This window comes from Clarias gariepinus, chromosome 25, assembly GCF_024256425.1.
Source record: "Clarias gariepinus isolate MV-2021 ecotype Netherlands chromosome 25, CGAR_prim_01v2, whole genome shotgun sequence".
NCBI classification, from domain to species: domain Eukaryota; kingdom Metazoa; phylum Chordata; class Actinopteri; order Siluriformes; family Clariidae; genus Clarias; species Clarias gariepinus.
Window position 1 is genome coordinate 21298277 of NC_071124.1, and position 24311 is coordinate 21322587.

The window sequence follows — 24311 nt, forward strand, 5'->3', positions numbered from 1 at the left end:
TTTAAGCAAGTGACTTGCTTCAAATAATTTAATCCAGAAGATCTTGCAATGCTTACAATGCTCTTTTAGGCGTAATAGCTATAAGCATAATAGCTGTGATTAACATTTCAAGTTCTATAGATCCAATTCTGAGGATTCATATGCTCAGATTTAACTGCAGGCTATAGCACCATTATTCAGTTTGGCATTAGATAAATAGTCCCAGCGCTCCCCTGAAGACTGCCATCTTTAATATTCAGGTCCGAGGCGTCTCATTACTGTGATATACACGTTCTTGTTAATTGCAGCTGTTTCACAGTTCCTTTTTGGCACCTGTAAGGTTTCTCTTAGGGAGAAGACTGAAACAAACAGCGTGATTCATCAAATACAAGTTCTATACGTGATGTACAGTGCATCTGGAAAGTATTCACAGCGCATCACTTTTTCCACATTTTGTTATGACACAGCCTTATTCGAAATTAAATATTAGATTAAATTATTTTTTTTCTTCGAGTTCTACACACAACACCCCATAATGACAACATGAAAAAAGTTAGGATTTTTACACTTAATGCAAATAAAAAAATTGAGAAAGCACATGTACATAAGTATTCACAGCCTTTTCAATATTGAGCTCAGACACATCCAAGAAGCCGATGTCAGAGCTCCAGAGGTCCTCTGTGGAGAGGGGAGAACCTTCCAGAAGGACAACCATCTCTGCAGCAATCCACCAATCAGACCTATATGGTAGAGTGGCCAGACGGAAGCCACTCCTTAGTAAAAGGCACATGGCAGCCCGCCTAGAGTTTGCCAAAAGGCACCTAAAGGACTTTCAGACCATAAGAAACAAAATTCTCTAGTCTAATAAGACTCTCTGGCCACTTTACCATCGGGTACTTGGTCACCTGCCTGACTCAGCCCTTCTCCCCCAATCGCTAAGTTTAGATGGCTGGCCAGCTCTAGGAAGAGTCCTGGTGGTTTCGAACTTCTCCCACTTACGGATGATGGAGGCCACTGTGCTCATTGGGACCTTCAAAGCAGCAGAAAATTTTCTGTAACCTTCCCCAGATTAGTGCCTCGAGACAATCTTGTCTCAGAGGTCTACAGCCAATCCTTTGACTTCATGCTTGGTTTGTGCTCTGACATGAACAACTGTGGAACCTTATATAGACATTTGTGTGCTTTTCCAAATCATGTCCAATCCACTGAATTTACCACAGGTGGACTCCAATTAAGCTCCAGAAACATCACAAGGATGATCAGGGGAAACAGGATGATCAGGGGAAACAGGATGCTCCTGAGCTCAATTTTGCAAAGGCTGTGAATACTTATGTACATGTGCTTTCTCAATTTTTTTTATTTTTAATAATAAACTTTTTCATGTTGTCATTTTGTCGTAGCAGTGATGCGCTGGGAATACTTTCCGGATGGACTGTATATGGAAAACTATTGTTCAAAATTGTAGCATAGCTGTCTTTAAATTGCAGTTATATGCCTACAGTGTACACCTATAAATAAAGTATTGTAAATAGTGCTGTGAGGATGTATCATTTACTCATATTTCCATTTATGGAAATATTGATAATACCTAAGACTTAGAGTAAGATAGATGATAGATTTTTTGAGGAGATGCTAACTTTGGGAAGGAGTCTCCAGTGTTAGGTGTAAAGCTCGACATTTTTCGAACACATGATCGAGGAGGTAAGGCTAAGGCTTTTTAGTAACATGATTATTATTTTTTGTGACTTATTGACTTCAAGTGAGAAAAATGAAATGAGATTGGCGAGAATTAGCTTCTCTATGGTAATGTGTCACGTCCACGCTAAGCTTTTCAACATAACTATACACTGGTCAGCCCTACACATCAACTATCACCATCACCACCACCACAGCTAGGTAAACTAAATAACATTGATTATCAATTGTGGTAGATTTATGGGCACGCAGGGTTGATCTATACCTATAGGAGAAAAAAAAGGAGAGCCTGTCTGGTCCAATCCCAGAGAAAAGCCAATGCAGCACAAATTATCAGATCAGAAAGGTATCAGATCACCCAGTGCATTACAGACTGCTGCATATGGGGCTAAGCTGGCAAAGAGTTTGAGGTAGTTGATCTGGCCTCCAAGTTCCCCAGATGGGATGTACTGGACAAACAATTCTGATCCACGGAGGCTCAACCGTGCAACTTCCAACACTTACAGGAATGCCAGCATACAATCAGAGGTGTTGTGGAGTCGTGTCTTGAGGGGGTCAGATGAATGCTGTGCTGGTGACACAAGGGGAACCTAAAACCTTTAGGGCTTTAGTTTGTAAATTAATAGAAGATAAAATAGATAAAAATTGATAATAAACAGAAATTATTGCCAAATCGCTGTGGTATAAGAAAAAGAAATAACTTTTCATTAACCCAACACCTCTAAGTGTTTTATTGTACAGTATATACAGTATGTGTGTATAACATTAAAAGGAAAAATCAGATCCTAAATCACATAACATCCATCATGGATTCATGTATTTATTGAATATTTGGCACTTTTACAAAGAAATAAATATATATATATATATATATATTCTCAAAGAATATTATACACCTAGTGTCCCTGTTTTGAATGCTGAGTTTTAGTGTTTGTTTTGTCCATTGTTTTTTTCTTCTTCTTTTTTTTTTCTTTTTTTTTGTCCATGAACAACCACTGGCTATTAACAATGAGGCCATCCCAGACTGCATCAGCTTTTCCACTGCGCTCTGAAGCAGACAATAAAAATCCATATACAGATACAAAATTTGGCACAGACATCAGAAATACCAAGTTCATCTACAATGAAATTCGACACGTAGAAAAAAACGCGCAGATGTTTACAAGAAGCTAAGAAGCAGGCTATGATACACAACAATTCATTCTGCGAGTACCATACAATTCTGTCCAGTACATTCGAGGTTCGAGAGCACGTCTAGGCCGCTCCAGGACGAGTCACCAAGAGCCGTGTGTGGATTTAAAGGCTCTGATGAGCGCAGTAACCAAAGAGAAGAATACAACACCACTTGGTGGCGGGAAAATGCAACACACGCTCTCTCTCTCTCACACACACACATACACACGCACAGCTGGCATTGGTTTATAACAGCTTCGAGACATGGTCGTTACCTTCTGAGCATATTCACTCAGAAAGACAGCTGGTGTCAAGAACACAGAAAGCAGCAGCTTTTCCTCATCTTTTTTTCTATGTTACATGCAGGTGCATTCTTTCATTCATCCATTTTTTCGTTCGTTCTTTCTTTCTTTAGAAATAGTTTTTTTTCTCTGTACATTCAAAACATTTGCATCTCAATCAGGTAAATACATCATTTGTTCTCTCTTTTTACACGCTTTATGTGTTGGATGATACCGTACCAAAAATGGATAAATAATTATAAACATAATAATTAAGCATACAAGCTGAAATAAGAGCATCACAACTAAAGCAATGACCAAACCAAAAATTTCTGTCCATTACATACGGTGTGTATTACACATGAAATAAAACAGGAAAATAACTCAATGCATTCCTGTACTGAAAAAATAAATAAATAAAAAAATCTAAACATAAAAATCACTTGGACGTCTAAGGGCAGTTCTTACTTTACATCTTGTAAAAGTTTTTTTTATATTCATATATTTTACGTTCAGAATAGGTACAATTTATCCATTTAGCAGACTTAACAAGAACAAAATACCAATGCTTCGTTACTATAATTAAGTTTTTTTTTTCGCGTATCCGTATTTGACTTGAGTATTTTCTTTATGTGACACTTTTTACTTCTACTCGCTACATTTCCTGATCAAAACCTGTACTTTTACTTCCCGCATTTTAAACAGAGACGTATTACTGGGTCTGCGTTAAGGGTCTGTGTTTCTTGATCTGAATGTTCGGGGTTCAATGCTGCCACTGCTGAGCCCTTGAGCAATGGAGTTAACCCTATCCGTTCCAGAACTGCTGTATCCCGGCTGACAGCACGCTGTGAGATACATGTAACAAATAATCGAACTTTAATAATGATCACAGAAAAGCGCAATGATTTTAATCAATAAGCATTTACGATGTCACTCAACATCAGGACCGAGCTACACACCATGTTGGAAGGACAGAAACAGATTAATCTCACCAGTCCAAGTTTACAGAAATGACTGGCAGGTCATTATAACAGCGCAGATTATTTGGCATACCAAAGTGATTGATGGTTCCCTGGACAACGGATCCCGCCCACTTTGTCTCAGGGCTGCGGATTTTCTGACTTCTTTAGATAGAAGTACTGTAGTCTATCTAAGTAGCTAACGCAGTGAGCAGAAGAAACGTGAACTTATTTGATTTGTGATTTAAACTAAATGAATGTATGACATTTTTTAAAATAATTTTTTTTATAATTATAATGGTTTGGAACGTCCCCTACCCATGTTATATTCTATGAACTTATAAACACTACTGGGTATTAATTCAACACTGGGGAATTCTCAAGTTCTACTAGACATAGATGTTATCAATATTTTCAACTTCAATTGCATTTCAAATATTTTCAAATTCTGTTTATCACTTACTCCAATAGATATCTGAAAAAATCTGTTTCTTTGTGGAGTACTTGTACCATGTTTACTTAAAGTGAGTATTAAGTACATCGCTTTCGCTCATGTTTCATTTTGGTAAAATTTTTTAATTTTGGAATTTGTATGATATAGGAGGTTTTTTTTCAAACAATTTTAAGGTGCATTAGGTAAGATTAGTCGATATACACAGTATATATTGTCAATATTAGGTCTCTAATAGTTACATAGATGGCGCTTTTACCATTTTGATCATTACTATTTTTCAAACTTTAACTTGCAGGTGTTCTCCCCGTGCTTTGTGGGTTTGTTCCTTGCTGTACCCATTCTGCGTTGCAATAGGTTCGCACCCCATCCATGACCTACCATGACTTGTGCCCTGATTTCCCTGCGGTTGGCCCCCAAAAACCACACTCAATATAAGCGTCATTCAAAGCAAATGAATAAACAAACTTTGGCTTGTTCTATTCCCAGTCATCTCTACGAAGCTTCACTCTTTAGGGTATTTGTGGCGTGTAGAGCAGCCAATCCAAACCCAAACAAGCATTCCGGACTGGTGCTCAGTTCCCCAAACAGGCTCCTTTAACCACTTGGTACAGGTTTGTTTTTTTTAAATCACGTCACAGGTTATTTCGTTAAGGATGGACAACTTTTAAAAATCCAATATTAAATCTTTGAACGCTGCCCTTAGACTTCCATAATGAGTGGATTAAATTGACATTTCAGCATTTAATCATAATCACATGTAGGCTACAGAGACATGGTTTATATTTTAGACTGAAAATAAACACACTGTATTCCTTCACTACACTGCTCTGCATTCTGTTTTTTTTTTGAGGATAATTCACATTTTATTGACACCTCTTTAATTAATTAGAATTAATTTATTTATTAGACTTCATGAGTCTCTGACATCCTTATAAGATGAACCGATCACATGGAGTATGTTATATATATATATCTGAAACACGCAATTCAAACTCGACTCTTGGAGAGACCGATGGAGAGACAAGAAATACAAAGCATTACAGGACCATCCCGGGAATGTTGGCGCTCGATGAAAAAAGCGACCTTCTCATCCTGCTACCATCCGCACTGAAAGCATTTTCATATTGCACATGATGTGTTTTTTTTTCCTTTTTTCCTTTAAACTCACAAAATAATGACTGATTTAGCTGCGCTAATATTCTACACACATTTACAGTATTTCTGACTGAACGAGACTGAAAGTACACCAAGCAAACACGGCAATCTTTACGTTCCCGAATAAGTCATAGTTAAAAAAAAAAAAGAAAGGAAACAACAAAAAAAATATATGATTGTCAGCAAAATTTTGGTTGGCGTGACTAGGTTTGACATCAGACTACACTTTGTAAAGGGTCTGAAAATGATTCAGTATCGTCAGTCATTCATTTGAAACGTTTTAGCCCTAAATTTCTTTGTTTGCAGTTTAACGTTGAACGTGATCACAGTCCGTGGTGCACCGATAGAATTTTTTTAAATCATTTTTTTAAATCCCTAACAATACTAGTACTAGATATTCACTGCTCTTAATACTATAAGCTAATAAAAGACATCAATAGAACATTTTTTATTTAATATCACTGTTTTGTTAGTTTTTTTAAAGTGAGATAAAATAATTGACCAGCAGGCACTTTAAAGAAGTTGGCAATATAATCTAAGATTATATAACATATTATGTATTATGTATTATTATTATTATTATTATCAATTATAAAAGACAAAATGTTTGACGGGCTTTTAGTTTTATCATACATAAATTTGGTCAGAATTTCATGTTTTTTCCTCCTAATTTTTACTTTTAAAAATGTATTATGATATAATACAGATTCTTGTGTATATATGATTATATGGCAAGTTTTTTGTAACATAAATATAAATTTCCTTCTTTAAATAAAATCCGATATTAAGATGTAGAATAGTTTTTAGCATTTTTGAGATCAGCTACAGATTCACATATAATCTGAAAACAACGTACAAATTAAAGCAACGGCAGGACCGATCGAAACCAATATTAAATTTACGTAAAGACACTAATTAGACAATAGTTCCCGAGTCTTCACGTTGTTGACATACTCTGTACTTGTGGCTGATTGTAAAATTATTTGTAAAAAACAAACAAATTAATAATAATAAATTAAACAATTGCAAGTTTATACAATAACAGCCTTTTTATCGAGATACACATTTCATTACGGAAGCTTTAGCCTTTTTTTTTTTTTTTTTTTTATAAGCGATGGTAAATATAGAGAATTTCAATATGATATTTATATGGTCACTTTGAAAAAAGAAACACTATTTTACAGATAATACGATATCAAAATAATCATATTTTGGCACTTCTTACTACAGTATCAATGAACGATGGCAGAAATACGGAGTATTTTTATATACAATCGATTCGCTCTGTAAATCTGTTGCTCTTTGTTTCTGAATATGAAACATGTGAAGGTTGTAAAGTTTTTGTTTTGTTTTTTAATGAGAGAAAAATATACAATTTGAATCATTTGGGTTTAAAAAATGTACTACATACGACTGAGGAAATGTACTGTAAGGTTTTTTTTGTTGTCTTAATAGCTTTGTGTTTGTGTGTAAGAGAGATGCTCTAACATTAAATTAACTACGAGAGGATAAAAAGTGCATTAATAAATTAAAATTAATCGTAATTAATTGGTAAATTGTCATCATAAAACGCTCAAGAGCATGCTGTTAAAGAAAAGTCGATCATTTTCCTATAACAAGACGCCTTAAAGTGTTTTACACCTTATCCAATGATACCATTTTGACAGTTTAATTAATTGACTTAATTAAAGCTATTCTTTTGATCACAGGAACTTTTAGACGTATCCAAATAGCAGATCATCGCAGTATGTTCCTACGATGTCACTCAATGTCAGATCTGCTTGTCTTATTAATAGGAGCGATGCACATTTTCCAGCACTGACCTGGAGTGTGGCTGGTCTGAGATCAGAAGTTCCATCCATCGAATCAGACTGAACGTCAGTGGAAATATAGACGTTAAAATATCATGTGAGTGCTAATGACGTTGAAGTGCTACGGTAAAAATAGATATAATAATAAAAATAATAATAATAATGTGACCCATCACTTTAAATCAGGCATTGAGTCGCATTTTGAGTTATGTACTATATTTTAGATTCCTGGTTCAGCTTCATTTTAATATATATGTTTATTACTGCATAATATCTGGTTCCTGAGATATGGCCAGGGCGATTTTATTTTATTTTTATTTTTTACCAGGAGAGAATCAAGAAACAGAGTCGAAATTCTATTTTGGAATATTTACACAAAGATTCCATGACATAATAAAAAAAAAGGGGAACCCGCAGCCTCATTTTGACATCCGGATTTTCCTGCTAGTCGTAAAAATAGTTTCACCAGCAGTGCGTGATGCGTGTTTTTCTATGACATCTGGAGTAACCAGCTTGGATAGTGTTCATTAAAGTGCTTCAAAACAATGTTTAGGATTAAAACTTATTCAATTTTGTTGAAGGATCAGAAAGATAAGGTTAAATTTTTTAATTATTTCCTGAAATTGAAGATTTTCTTTAAAAATCTACTGCACTCTGCTGGCTTTAGCATGAACCTTACCTGTGTGACTTAATACCTGACTTGATGCGACGGGTCATGAATTTTCATCCTTGAATCTCGATATAGCGTATTCGATTGTAACAAATTTCCAAAACAAAAGCCTAACGTGTCATATTATGTATCACGTGTCATGTATTTTTGTTTCATTAACGGACAAGTATTCATAATTAGAGAGCCTTTTCAGCCTGTCCAGGGAGCGAGACCCCACTGCTAGAGCGGGGTTTATTCAGATAGGGGTGGAATCGAGGGGCGGATTTAGAGCTGGCTCGTCCGATCAGACGCTCAGGTTGGCAGGTTGAGGGTCGCACTCTCGGCCTGGGGGCTGGACATGCGGATCTGCGAGCTGCTCTTGCTCAGGATGGAGAGCTGCGTCCCCCCGTTCACGCCACTGCTCGCTAGCGAAGGGTGACGCTGCTGCTTCAGGTCCACAGCAAAGTACCTGTTCACCGTCCAGCTGCGCCATTTCCTCTTGATCTCCGACTGCACCTTCAGGCAGAAACTTGAAAAGGTCATTTTTTTAATGGACTCAGCTGCAAGGGGGTAACGCGCTCTCCCACCTGCCCGAACATGACATCATGACAACTCTCCTAATGAATCACCCAGATAAGAGGACGATGCTGAGTTCATTTTAACCTCAGGTCTTAAAGGAAAAGTCCTCCCTGAAAAAACGTTTTTTAATATCTGTCAAATTTGCACTGGTTGGTGCTGGGTATTTCCATTATTCCTTGCTGATGTTACAGTTGGACGCTTATTGGTTGGACAGTTAGGTAAAAGACTTGACTAGTAAGGCTAGCTTGTGGTCTATAAGATGACAAGCGCGATAGCGCTGGCGCTGATGTTATCATAAAAGTCTCAAAACTGTAAACATGAGGATTTGAGGCCAATAGATGAACTAAAAGACGCTGCGTTGTTCTCTTTAGTTAGCAATAAAATAAAATAAACGTTCACTGACTAGCATTTATTAAATGCTAATGTTTATGCATATTGATGTAACGGTAATGCAAACGTCAACGTTTAAAATAATAATTGGGAAAAAACAATTGTAAACATTCAGGGTGGATTTCCTTTAGACGGAGGCTAAAGTCTGTGAAGTCTAAGTCTATGGTACAAGAACCTTTTTGCATTGGTTGTTTTAGCTAGCTAATGCTAAAGTACTACTGACACATAATGTAGAAAGAAGGCTTATTGTAAAATTGGCTACGATAGCTAGCTAGCAAGCTAGCAACGATCAAGAGCTAGATAAGACAAGCATGCTGTGTTTTGCTCTGAGTTCAGTAATGTTCATGAAGTTGTACTTTTAACAGAAACTTTACTCAGGCTACGTCCACATCACCAGCCTGACGTGACTCAACTCTGATTTGTTCACCCTAATTTGAGACAGATCTGATTTTTTTTTTTTTAAACTGTGGTCCTAGATCTGATACATATACATATACTATATACATATTTGATACATGGTAATGTAACCTGAATGAGTTCCCCAGCAGCGTAGGGATTTCATAGCAGTGCTAGCAATAGCTGCTAAGATAGCTAAAGCGAGGCGTCTGTCTTTCTTCCTTATTCTGGAGCGCAGGATAACTGATTGTTGTCTACTGATTAGGTTCAGATAAACGTCATTTGTAGTTATAAATGTGAATCGCCATGACATGCAAATGACAGATCTGACCAACAAAATAAATAATAAATAAATACAGACCTGAGCAATGTGGTTTGTAATCTGAACGTAGCCTCAGTTACACAGAAGATATGATAAGAAAGCAGTATAGAGAAATCATGCTTGATATTGTGAAAGTAATAACAACAGCTGTATAAAGCACAACTATATTGATCAATCAATTACAGACCACACACACACACACACACACACACTCACACACACAGATAGAGAAATTGGCTTTAAAGACATACCTCTCCGTTCAGGAAGCAGTAGAGCACAGCCACCACGAAGCCCTGGAGAGAAATCAGCAACAACACTGTTGATCTCAGAGGATTTAGTGAATCTGCAGAAAGCAGGAAACATGCCACTGTTCCCTCCGTCACTTCACAGTGTGTGTGAACGGGATCCATGTCTCACACTGAGTCAGGACTAGCGCTCAGAGCACCACGAGCAAGAGATTTGATTTCATTCAAAGCTTACGTGTGATAAATGTACTTATAACAAACACGTAAGATGTATAACATGTAAATTACAAAATAATTACATGTACTTTAGCAAAAATGCTGTGAATTTATCATTAAAATTATTGACATGATTGATATTAAAAGAAAAAAAACATTTCTTTTCATTTTTTATAGTATTTTAAAATATAATATACTTTATTTAATTATAAAATATAATATATAATATTTCATTATATTTTATAATATAAAAAACATTTTGAACCAGGGCTTGCATGTTTGAATGTTGAAGCTAACATTTAAGCAATTCATAAGTAAGCGCACCCCACAGACACATTCACTTTCTTGTTATTAGAGGTTCAGTTTTTTCATTGAAAGACATTTTTTGTTATTATAGGTTCTGATTTATTACAATTTTGCTAATGCATAATACATTAAATAGAGCTAACATATACAGTACTTTAATATTTTATGTTATCTGTGTGACATGTACGAGGGGCGTTCAAAGAAAACTGGGACTTTTTATTAGTGTTTTTGAGACACCAATGCACTTATCCCAGTGTTCACGTGCTTGGATACCATCAGGGTAGAAAGTTTTCAGCCATGATTCATGTCTTAAATGCCGGCCTCCCAGGAACTCCTTTAAATGTGGAAATGTCTTGGAGCGAGGTCAGGACTGTACAGGGGATATGGCATCATTCAGATATTACTAATTTTATCAGTTTTCATCGGTTTCACTTGAATGATCCTTGTAATTTATTTATTGAATTTTTGATAATAAATTATAGACACTTCATCATCATCATTATTATTATTATTATTATTATACTGGCATACGGTTACACTATTCAGTTTGTAAAAAAAAAAAAATTTTATAAATAAAAAAAACGAAATTAATGTGACATGCAATTAGTTTTATTTATTTAATCTTGTACATTACATTTTTTTGTTTTGTTTTAAAATAAATGTTTTAAATTTGATGTTTGTATTATGATCGATGGAATAAATCTAAAAACAAAAACAATAAAAAAAAAACCTTAAAATTAATTAAAAAAAAAAAAAACTAAAAATTAAGGTAAAACTAAATTCATACATTTATTTTTTAATTTAATCTAAATTTTGACCTTGATGTAAATTTCTTTTAATGTTATGTGGATATTTACATCATTTTTAATTTTTACTATTTTATTATATACTTAAAATATTCTTTAGGCTTAAAACCACTACAAAAAGGAAATAACGAGAGCAGGTCCGAGCGATCTTTACCTGGAAAGAGCCGAGTCCGAGCTCGAACACGAGCCTCTCCCGTTTGCTGACTTCTTCTGGGGAAAAGGCGAACACGGTGTAGTGGATCCCGAACAGAGGGATGAGCAGCAGAGTGGAGCGAGCCAACCTCCTGTTAACACACACACACACACACACACACACACGCATGTCAATACACACACACTCCTGAAACGACTCAGTTCTCGAGTGATACAGTGCGGCTGAATCAGTGATGGGCATAATGACTCGCTTTAGTGAGTCGACTCTTATGAATCAAACAGAGATTCACTGAGACAAATCATATTAATACTGTGTGTGTAAATGGAGAGATCATGGAACAGACTTGACTTCAGGGTGATGAGGACACAGATTAGGGTTCCAGGTTTATATCCAATGATGCTTCACATATACTAATCACTGAATCTAAAAAAAATCTGATATGTCCGTAAAAATCTATAAATAATGGTACAACTTTTTGGTCACACAGCCAGCAGCACATTTGGCTTTTGTTCTTTCATTCGAAAATCTCTCTCTCTCTCTTTAAAACATACACACACCAAATGTTTAACTATTTACAGCCTGAAAATATATAAAAGATAATTAAAAAACAGACTTTTGTGAATGTTTTAGTGTGAAAAATGGATTCCCCTAAAGGAATTACTTGACTCAAAGAATCGATTCACTTAAAGAGTCATTCTGAGTGAACAAATCTTTCATGAGCTGCCCATCACCAGCTAAAATGGAGTTTCAGAACCCAGATATACATGTTAGACATCAAGGTAACGCAAAAGCAATGAAGCTTCTTAGCGATGAAGCTAACATTCAAGCAGTGCATAAGTAAGCGCACCCCACAGACACATTTTATTATTATTATTTGATATTATATGTTCCATTTTATATTTTTTTTATGCATAATACATTCATTAGATTTAAATATGTACCTGAGTATATAATATTTTTTTAGTTCAAGTCAAACCGGGACTTTTGATTGCACATGAGAATAAAACTCCCTGCTACACTAATGCACTTATCCCAGCGTTTCACTAGAAAGTTTTCTAAGTGTGCTCAGACAGCCTGCTTGACTCTGAAACGCCGGCCTCCCAGGAACTCCTTTAATGTTCTAAAGTTGCGGAAATGTCGGAGGGAGGTGGCAATAAGTCATTGTACTATACTTGTTTTTTAGTTTGCGCCGCCATTCATGGGAAATATTATCACAAGTCCCGGTTTGACCCGAACACCCCTCATAATTGAAATTATTTCTATTTTATGGTTCAGTTTTGTCTGTTTTTTCCCCCTAATAAAGTTCATATTTCTAAAAAAAATTAGAGTAAAAAAATTCAAAGATGGCATAAAATCTTAAAGAAATAAAAAAAAAGAATTTGAACATGTACACTTGCATGATGTCATCTGTTATCTGGGGTTATGTGATATGTACAGTATATGCACATATACAGAGAGGATTTTATATCAGTTAGCAACCGTATAATACTGTGTGTGTTCAGTAATATAGCATCGAGCTCCATGCTAGTCGCTAATCATGCACATTTCTTTTACTGCAATTTTTTTGTATAACAATCACACGTCCAAATCAAATACCCAGATGAAAGCATGAAACACACACACACACACACACACACACACACACACACTCTCTCTCACACACACACACACACACACACACACACACTCACTCACACACACACACACACTCACACTTACAGGGTGATGGTAGAAAGCTCTGACATCCTGCACGAATGCTGGACAGCCTGTGCGGGCTCACTGAAGCATTTCTGAGCACAGCTGCTAAACACGACAAAGACAACATAGCAGACGACAAACACCTCTTTAGGACAGAAATGTACACACACATACACACTTAGATTCTCCTAGCACTCTTACACACTATGAATCGATTTAAGCAGGAGCACTTAGGGATCTCTTTAAAGAAAAACACATACACCACACACACACACACACACACACACACACACACACACAACCCTGTTTTTCTGACTTTCTGAGGACCTTCCCAATGACATAATATTAACCCTGGTGAAGTAATTTCGGTCTAAACTTAAACCTAAAATCTTATTCTCACAAATGAGACATAAATATTTCAGCTGGTTTTAGTGTGTGGGCTGGGTGATTTGTGAGGACATGTGACGCTGTCCTATCATTATAGGGACCTGGTCCACACAGAGGGATAATATACACACATAACACACAAAGGCTTACGAAGTGGACCAGAAATGGGACTGTATGTCTAAAGTCGGCTTTTCATTACGTTCTGAAGGACAAACTAAAGGTGGGACATTGGCGTGTGGTGTTGCTGCCTGAAAGCTCCCGGGTCCTCAGTTGGATTCCACATTTAGTTAACTCTCCGTGTTGCCGTGTACTAAAGATGAAAGAATGTGGAAAGCCATTGTAAGAGATGATCCCTTGCTAAACCGTGAAGAACCGTAAACTTCTACATAACCTTACAACCAAACCCGAGCCAAACTTTCACTGAGGCTCCACAAAACTACAGCTCTCCAACAACTTCTACACTCAATAATAATTGTCATTCATAAAATCTTAAACCAGTCAATGCCAGTCGAAACGTAACACCCATTCATTCCTCACAAACCTACACAGGTCCTGAAACACAAACAATCAGCCATCCAGGTGCCTCAGAGCTGCACAGGGCATGTGTATGGGAAATGTGTTGCCATGGCGACCGAGGCAGGCTTGCTTACAGGTAAATACTCGACTCGTTCCCGCCGACATCTGGCGACTGCAGCTTCTGGACGAGGATGATGATGATCCCGATGAAGAGCACAAAGTTAATCTGATGGGACGGAGGATAAAAGGGTCATTGCAGCATATATAAATGTAATATGAATGTATATACTGTTTATTATATGCATAACCAAAAAATTACATTTTGACTTTGCTTTACTTTACTGCATCACATTTTCATAATAAAGCAAGGTTTATTATGTGTTGATATATTTGCATAATATTTAGTAATTAAATTAAAATTCAGAAACGAATAGTATTGTTTTTATTATTATTATTTATAATAATAATAATATTTTAATTAAACTTGTATACCAACCATAATCGAAGTAACAACAGGTCCCTTGATGACCCACCAGAGGGCAGTGTTGTCATTCGTATCCCAACAACTGCAACAAAACAATGAATCATTTACTCACTGCTGCTTATCCTATAAAGCCGACCAAACCAGCCAATGTTTTTTTTACTGTAAAGCTTTTATTTTAATTTATTATAGCATATTTCTTTATGTTTATTTTCGAGCGTACACATACCCAGAGTCGTCAAAGTGCAGACGGAGAACTGCCCATATAGTCACACAAATAGTTGGAGTTCCTGTAAGGAAAGCAAAAGATCAAAAGGGAGAGGGAACTTTACATATTTTATACACTTTATTTCAAATATATATATTGCGTGAACAAACAAAGGTGACCATGTGCACTGTACAAATACTAATATATACTGTACAATCAGATTACAGGGGAGGGGGAAAATCCACACTGAATGACTTAATAATATACAATGTTAAGCAATAAGAGATTATTCCATCTCTTCCTCATTAGGAAGTCATTTGGTGTGGCTACTGCTGGGAAGAAAACATATTCTAAGGTATACTTTATTCCTGTACACACACTGTATAATAGGACCAATGTGACACATGCGGCTTAATTAAAAAAAATGAGAAAAGTGCAGCCTACCCCAGCCGATGAGGGTGTACCAGTAAAAGTATCTCCTCTCCGGGAAGAAGGTCTCCACGAGCAGAGTGAAAAGGTACAGGCCCTCGATGAACAGCCAGAAGTAGTTGGACATGACGCAGTAATGGAAGAAAACCATCACCGCCTTACACGCCACCTAGAGGCCATTTCTTTGAGTTAGTGTCAGGGTACGGGCAAATCCTCGTTTATCTTCATTAACTCTAACAGCATGAACTCCTGCAACGGTTATTGTGCTCGTATAAGCACTCAGATGGAGTGATGTCATCAGATTTGGCCTCTGATTGGCTGATCAAGAATCGCCAGCATGTCTGAGCAGGTCAGAGGATGTGTAAGATGTCTAGACGTAGTTGATCAAACAAGAAGTCTAAGGCGACGCAAATAACCGCTTTTTATATCAAAGATGAGCAGGACGGTAATCTCAAAGGTCACAGCATGAGGGCCAATTCAGGGGTGATAGAAGATTGAAAGGGTTTATAAAGAGGGATTATAACTCGAATGATGTAGCCGAGGCTGAAGAACCGTCAGAGCTACAACTTATACACCATTCTGACACCACTGCAAACTCGATCACTTTTTCGGAGGCTTATAGTGATAGGGGTTTACTGAATATTAAACAAATCAAGTCATTCTGCCGCTCCCATCGAGGGGTCGCCACAGCGGACCATCTGATCCACACAACAAGAAAAGTTGGTCATGTATGAAGATCACTTAAGCTCTTAGTAAAGTTTTATGGTAAAAGATGTCAAATAAAAGTCAGAGCTATGTTTAAAAGTAAAATTAAGAGCATTTATACATGCACATTGTTATGAGAACTCATATAATTGGGACTAAACAGCTGCGTCCATAGGGACACCCCTTGTTAGTGAGACTCATCAGAAAAAAAAGGCTTCAGTTCGCAGGGGAGCATCAAGATTGGACTTTGGAGCGATGGAAAAAGGTCATGTGGTCTGATGAGACCCCGGCGTGTCAGGGTAAGATGAGAAGCACATGAATCCAGTGGTGCACCCATCAGGCCACTGTACAAGCCTTTGGAGACAGTGTTATGATCTGGGGTTGCTTCAGTTGCTCAGGTCTAGACTCAACAACCTTCTGTGGCAATAAAATAAAGTCAGCTGACCACCTGAATGGCCAGGGTATCACATCTATGGAGATTTTCTTCCCTGATGGAGCCCCATATTCCAGGAATCAAATTGTAAGTGACTGCGAGAATAAGGAATCATTTGAACTGGACACCACATTGTCTGCTCTAATCAAGACTAAAGGCATTTTATAAAACCTTTTTTTTTTTTTTTTGGCCAGCATTAAACATCTCCACCTTTAACAGCTTTGATTATTTTTCATTTTATTTTTTACTCTATTAGTTTTATTTCTTTACACAGCGACAGGAAGGGTTCTCACCGTGTGGACAAAACAGTGGTTGCTGTCCTCCTCGGCATACAGCACCCCGTCTTTAATGAAGACGGAGATGGCTCTCAGGATGAACGACACGAACAGGTTCATGTGGATAAAGTTCCTGGTGCAGTGCAGCTTCCTGTCAAAGCCAGACAAAACTCAAGTCTCTCTAGCATACGCATTGTACTCATCTGGTCTGTGTTCAGATCGACTCTGGAGCTGAGAACAATAACATCAGCTGGGTAAAGAACTCTCCACCGGGGTCGGAGAGCATTTCATTGCAACTCCAGTGACAGCATGAAAAATCTAATCAGAATCACTTCGAGTAAAAAAAATAAATAATAATAATAATAATAATAGGCCGACTTCCAAATGGCAGGATGAAATGCAATTTCCACTGCAGGGAAACTGAAGCTGAAATGGGATTGAGCCCCGGGGCGATTTCCCCCAGTCTCTGCTCTCTCTCTCTCTCTCTCTATATATATATATATATATTTAAGAGATGTGATTAGCGCTTAGCAGAGCTTTTACTGACCTGAACCTGCAGAGGATGACCATGGCGGTGGTGAGGGATACCAGAGATGTGCTGTAGCCCACTGTGTACAGAGCCTTCACTGATGCATAATACATATCCTGGATAAACAGTACACAGAACAGAAGAAGCTTAGAGACGTTCATATCGGAATTCCATATATCCATCCATCTAGGAACCTCTGTAGTCCAACAAGGGATCATAGAGGCCAGTAATGACCATTGCCTTTATTTTCATTTGTACGACCGTGGTAGAACCTTCGGTTAACATTCACACAGTATGGCCAATTTGGAAACGCCAATTAACCTAACCTGCATGTCTTTGGACTGTGGGAGGAAACCGGAGGACCCCGGAGGAAACCCACCTCTTATATGAGGTTACATTAGGGGAAGTTTTAATTGGCTTGTTTATACAAAATAATTTTTTTAAGATTAAGATTTTTTTTTATCTTACATTTTTTTAAGATTAAGAGTTAATTATTTGTGCATGTTATTACATGCACTTTACAGCACAGTGAAATGATTTGTTTTGCATATCACAATAAGAAGCTGCGGTCAGAGCACACGGTCGGCCAGGATACAGCACCCTGGAGCGGACGAAACTTAGGGCCTTGCTCAAGGGCCCAACAGTGGCACCAATACTCCATAGTACTCAGACTCTGGATAAGCATAATAGGTCCACTTTAAAAAATAATAATAAAAAAAAGAACATTATTAAAAAATAACTTGTGCTGGATCAAGTGTTATTTTATAAGATGCTGGATATTGACAAAGGAAGCCACGTTAGACACTTATTTCAATGCTTTTCATCTCCTCATTCATATATTCATTTTTTTTTACATAATATTTGCCAATTATAATTGCCATTTTCTATCTCATATATTTTTCAGCTTGTGTTGAAGCTGGTGATCTATAGTGGCCTCACGTAAAAAAAAAATACCATCTCAAATGTTTTTCCCAAAAAAACCTACCAAGGAGGTGAGAACTACATGCAGGTGATTTCCAAACTATCGAAAGCAAGAAAACCAACTCAAGCAAGTGTTTCGATTTCTGAACATAAATATGGACATAATGAATCTCAGGAATGAACTACTGTCATGCAATCCTGTATCATATGTATTCTAACAATTTGCAATACACACCGGCCTGGTGCCGTTTTCATCGGAAAGGCAAGCGTCCAGGTAATGCGGGTAAGGATCTGACCAACCGTCTTCTGTACAGTTCCTGCTGAGCTTCCCGAGCCCTGAGAACCGAAACAACCACAGAGTAAACCTTCGCACACATCTCTACACTGGATTCAATACTGTATTATAAAAATACAACAAATACAGTCAGCTTTATACATGAGAAATCACTCACCTTCCTCAGGGCTCATGAACTCAAAGAGCTCAGGGCAGCTGACCACCACGACCTCGCCCACGCTCGCCGCCTGCCAACACGTCAGGTTATCCCACTCCCAAGCACAACCTGAAGGACGACAAGGCACACAAAATAATGAAATCTAACGTCATGCAATCCTGAGTAAAGGATTTAGATAAAATAATCGACTCCTATGCTTGAAAACATCACACCTAGTCAACTCGCGACCTGTGGGCTGAAGTGGCATTTTAACTAGCCACTCAAGACCTCTTAAAAAATTGATAATAAGCAACAATAATGCAGATGAGTAAAAACGACATGGTCAGTGGAACATCCTCTGCCTTAACTTCTACACCTTTGTAGTCCAATTATGGCTGTGGAGGCCAATGGTGACCATCCAACTCTACCACCATGGTAGGACCCCCAGTCAACATTCACATGCCTGTTCACACACTACAGGCAATTTAAGAGCGCCAATTAGCCTAATCAGCATGTCTTTGGACTGTGGGAGAAAACTAGAGTAACCGGAGGAAACCCACCAAGCACAGGGAGAACATGCAAACTCCATGCACACAGACCCTGAGGTGGGAATCAAACCCTGAACCTGAAGATGCAATGCTCACCACTAAGCCACTGTTCTGCCTTAGTCAAACATATACTTTTGGTTTCGAAACTGCGACCAACACGTTAGTTCCTTAGCTACAAATTCCTTTGCCATATCAAGTAAAATGGAACCATATTTACTCATTCACTCACTCACTCATCGTCTACAATGCTTTATTCTGCATTCAGGGTTGTGGGGGGCCTGGAGCCTATCCCAGGAGACTTAGTGCATGAGGAGGGGTACACCCTGAACAGGGTGCCAATCCATCGCAGGGCACATACATTTACACACTACGTGCAATTTGGGAACTCCAGTTAGCCTAATCTGCAGGTCTTTGGACTGTTGGAGGAAACCGGAGTACCCAGAGGAAACCCACCAAGTACGGAGAAAACATGTAAACCCCATGCACACAGAGGCGGGAATCGAGCCTGGCGCCATCCTATTTAAGTATTAACATGATGGTACATAACATATTTTCGACAATATCCCGGTATGTGTTCCATAGTACCATACTAGGGTACATGATAGAACCATGCACCACACCATGGTAAATACAATGGTAATTAGTTTGGTACATGTAATATATTAGAAAATAAGTATGATGGTACTGTCAAAAATATCATGGTGATAGGTACCATTGGACTAGCATGGTATCTATATTATGATAACATTTCTTATGGGAGAGTTCCAAGCATAGGAGCTTTTCAGGAACTTACAAATAGTTAAATGTTATTCATTTAGCCAAACATCAATCCTTCAATCTATCGATCCAGGAACCTCTGTAGTCCAATTATGGCTGTGGAGGCCAATGGTGACCATCCAACTCTACCACCATGGTAGGACCGCCGGTCAACATTCACATGCCTGTTCACACACTACAGGCAATTTAAGAGTGCCAATTAGCCTAATCAGCTTGTCTTTGGACTGTGAGCACAGGGAGAACATGCAAACTCCATGCACACAGACCCTGAGGAGGGGAATCAAACCCTGAACCTGGATAGGTGTGCTTTTTAGGGTTTAAGGGTTATGCTTAGGTTTAAGGGTTCCGCCGAAAAATGACAGAAAGAAATGAAAGCCTAGAGTAACTGGCCAAGAATAGCCAACAGGGGGCGCTTGAACTAATCGTTGCTCAGGCATTCTGTGTAAGAAAACACTCGATTTGTCCCCATCACCATGTTTCTTTGATGCAGAGAGTAAATTCTCTGCTGAAGGCATCAGGATTTGCTCATATCACCTAATCCAGGCCTAACCTCTGCTCTCAGGAGTTATGAGCAATTCTGTGTATTAGGAAGTGCTTTTTCATCAAATCCCAACATCCTGGAGCTCTCTCTCTCTCTCTCTCTCTCTCTCTCAGAATGAAATACCAGCATTAGGGCAACAGCAAGGTGCCAAATCACCAGAGCAGATAATCTCTGATTTAAGAGATTTGAGATTTGCTTTAATACCCAGTCTGATCATCATCATCATCATTTAAACCCTGTCAGACGATACACTCAGAGACACTTTTGAGACAAAACGTGAGGCTAATTTTACATTTTTTAGGCTTAAATTTTGCTTCTGAAAAACGGATAATATTTATCAAAACCCATTTGCCGTTGTGTTTTTCTTCTCTTCTGTGCAGAGTCCAGGTGGTTTCTCCAAAAGCAAAGCCTGGAAATCCAAAACGTTCCAGGTTCTTTCCACGCGGCCCTTTTTCTTGTTATTTTTGCAATCAAGCTGATTGACTCCAGATGTGTGACTTAAAAAAAGTCCACAAATAGAAGACAACCTTCATACTTTAATTTAATGGATATATATTTTTGCAATTTGTACATCTACAGTACAGTTATTCATGTGTGACTGTTATAGCCGCTCTGGACCTGGGCAGGATGGTGTCTTGTTTAAAATTAAAAATGAGACAGACCAGTTGGTCTTTAGTCTCTGGTTATTTTTTTTTTTCCCCTTTGCACATGACGGTGGAAGAGGGTGAAATGGTGCAGAGATCGGTTTTGTCTGGTTTGTGGAAAGACACAGCCTCCGTCCTACTCCCTAATCTGTTTGTGCTCTGTCTGGCAGCCTGAAACCAAAGCTAATTACATCTTAAAGGGCAAATAAGAGCAGTCTGAACTAGCGAAGGAAAAGGTGGAATTGTCATGGTCAGCTATCAGGAGTGAAAGAATACGCTGGAAAGGAAAGGTCCTGCATTTTGTTTTTCCACATAGTCATACATGTAAAGTCTAAGTCTGAATCAATGCACATAATATCAGTCTTCCAGATGGATATAACATTAATATTCAACTATTTGTCACATGTACCTTACAGTAGAGGGAAATGATTCTTTCACATATCCCAGTTAGGAAGCTGGAGTCAGAGCACAAAGTCAGCCAGGATACATCAACCCCTTAAATAGACAGGCCTCAACAGTGGGAATGTGGCTGTGCTGGGACTCGAACCCCAAACCTTCTGATCAGTTTCCCATAGCATCAACCATTCAAGCCACCACTGCCCTACGTAGGGTACTGGCCCCATGTGCAAGTACAAAAAAAACACTGCCTGCTTAAACAAGCCAATTAGATTTTCCACCTAATGTGACATCATACAAGAACATTTTCCTGTTCTCTAAATGGGCGTGGCTCAGAAGGAGCTAATTTGCATAGACACTGAAATGGCACATTTTAGGTAGGAATAAACAAAGCCATTAGCTGGAACATTAACAGACCCTGAGACACAGGACCTTTAAAGCAAAACAGATTTTAATTGGTAAAATAAAATAAAATTTTGTGCGACCTGACATATTTAAAAACCCAAATTAGATGTCTATATATATATATATATATATAAAACATAAAAAGATGTTGATTAGTTTTCTATAACAGTAGCTCTGACAGTAGTTATGTAGTAGTTCATTTACATGAATGCTCTCATACTCTCTAATACATGAACGTTTCTTACAGACACTTGTTTGGAAGGAGTCTCCAGTGTCAGTTATTAAAGGTACATGTTTCAGGCATGGTTAGCTCAGGATGGAGGAGTTTGTGATTCTTCAGTAATGAATAAGAGATGAGAGAGAGAGCGAGAGAACTACCTTGTCTCAAGAACATTAACATAAATATTACTGGATAAATAAATAAAGGCAATCGTCGACAAATTGTTTTTAAAGTAAGAACAAAACAACTTTGCTTTATTCTATTCCTTATTTATTGTACTACATTCTGAAACAGCACGGGAGCCTGTGATCTGAATGGTCTGTCGTAGGAAAGAATGAAAGAATGAATGAACAAATGGTCCTTAAATGGCACGTCTACAAACTTCCAGGAAATCATCCTTTAGCAGAACACTCATTTATTCTCGAAACCAGGCCCTAGCGCTGACTCACATCACCAGAGCGGACAGCAGGACAGCAGGCGCTCGTGTAGTGTGTGATACAGCACACTCATAAGCTCCGGCTGTGGTTTATTATTGCTGTTGGTCTGTCCTGGGCATCTTAATGGAGCGTTACGAGAGTCTATTCAGCTCCTGCTTTAATGAAAGGGTGATACAACAGCTGGAGCACTTCTCTTACCTCTCTCTCTCTCTCTTTCTGACTCTCTTCTGTCTCACTTTTGTTTCTACACTTGCATTTACAGTATAGATGCCCTTTCCGAGAATGGCTTATATTTATCTCATTATACACTGCCTGGCCAAAACTAAATTTAAAAGACTCTAATGTTTCATTAACTTTGATGACTCCGAATGCAGGGGTCAATTCATGCGTGAAGAAAAAATTGATTATGCTACCCAGAACCACTGTTTCACAATTTATGTCTCGGAAGCTGCCCAAGGCAATGGGGGTTCAGATGGTTAAGGCTCTAGGTTACTGATCAGAAGGTTAAGGGTTCAAATACCGCCTCTGTTCAGCCATTGAGCAAGGCTCTCCACCCTATCTGCTCCAGGGGGCGCTGTATCCTGGCTGAGCCTGCACTCCGACCCCAGCTTCCTAACTGAGATATGTGAAAAAATAATTTCACAGTGCTGTAAGGTTCACATGACAAGTAACTGATACTAATTCTAACGCCACACTGACAGCAAAATAATATATATATATATTTTTTTTATTAACGTGTTTGAATTTTAAAACACTGCTGTTCCTTTATAATCCTGCAGGTGGTGCACTCTGAACTATTCAATGTTCAATGGCACAAGTATGGAGCAAATTATTTGCAGATCTGAAGCAGGAATCAAACCCACAACCCTTGACATTAGGCTACAGTGCTTCGTGCAACCCACAGTACCACTGAAGCATCTTTCAAAGTGCTTGTTTTTAGTTTTTTTTCCCTTTTAAATCCAGCTGTGCGAACGTGCCCTTTAGAAAGCATCCGCTGGCTAATTGGCCGCTTTACCTCTTAAAATCTATTATTATCGTTTCTGAACAATCCGGAGCGGCCTTGAGGGTGTCGACCCTGTGAGTCAATGTTTTTCTCGCCCCTTCCTCTCTCTCTCACTCGCTCTTTGATATGGCTCTCACTATCCTGGCTGGCTCTCCTTTTCCTGTCACTGTTGTTACAGCATCTGGACATGTCATAACAGGATACAATGGAATAAAAACGAATCCTAGTGTATGAAAGCTCACCGAACTCCTGGTCCTGCGTCGGGTCGTGGAGAGCGATCCTTTCCATGCATCTCTCTTCCTCTCGCTTGATGACGCAGTTGGAGATAATGGACCGCACTGGCTGCACAGGGCAAGAAACAAGAGCATGTGAGTATGAAATTTAAACAAATCGAAAAAAAAAAAAAAAACAGACTACTAAATGTTGGCAGCGTGTCATGTGATGGTGCCTGCGGAGAGATACACTGCTGAGTGCCGTTTTTCAAGGGCATGATGGCGGTAAAGGAGCCTGCAGCCTGCTGGCATGACCATACTCGACCTCTCAACTCCACAAGTATTCCATTGGATTTGATCATCAACATTCCAGTTCTTAGTGGCGCAGACAGCTAATAAGAACGTTAATGATCCGTAACAAATGGCCGTAGCCAATGAGATGCAGACACATCCTGATAAATGAAGGTAAAGTCATTAAATAGATTATTTTGCAAGGGGAACTTTTTTTTTTACTCCAAACATACAGGGCTTCTCTGGAAGCATGA

General features: G+C 38.3%; 1 protein-coding gene across 3 annotated transcripts in view; it reads right to left on the reverse strand.

The window, feature by feature from the left end:
* Positions 1-8005: 8005 nt before the first annotated feature.
* Positions 8006-24311, reverse strand: part of adcyap1r1a (adenylate cyclase activating polypeptide 1a (pituitary) receptor type I) — a 32362-nt gene continuing 16056 nt past the window's right edge. For 2 of the 3 annotated variants that reach the window (XM_053487228.1, XM_053487229.1), the window contains exons 4-16: positions 23797-23896; positions 18605-18712; positions 18388-18488; positions 17250-17347; positions 16721-16853; positions 15305-15458; positions 14882-14942; positions 14668-14737; positions 14306-14397; positions 13290-13373; positions 11571-11700; positions 10095-10136; positions 8006-8672 (exon numbers count right to left, since the gene is read on the reverse strand). In XM_053487228.1, the coding sequence (XP_053343203.1) occupies positions 8469-8672; positions 10095-10136; positions 11571-11700; positions 13290-13373; positions 14306-14397; positions 14668-14737; positions 14882-14942; positions 15305-15458; positions 16721-16853; positions 17250-17347; positions 18388-18488; positions 18605-18712; positions 23797-23896 (1377 nt within the window). In that variant the 3' untranslated portion in view covers positions 8006-8468. The remainder of the gene's footprint in view (positions 8673-10094; positions 10137-11570; positions 11701-13289; positions 13374-14305; positions 14398-14667; positions 14738-14881; positions 14943-15304; positions 15459-16720; positions 16854-17249; positions 17348-18387; positions 18489-18604; positions 18713-23796; positions 23897-24311) is intronic. The other variant, XM_053487230.1, reaches the window with a different exon arrangement.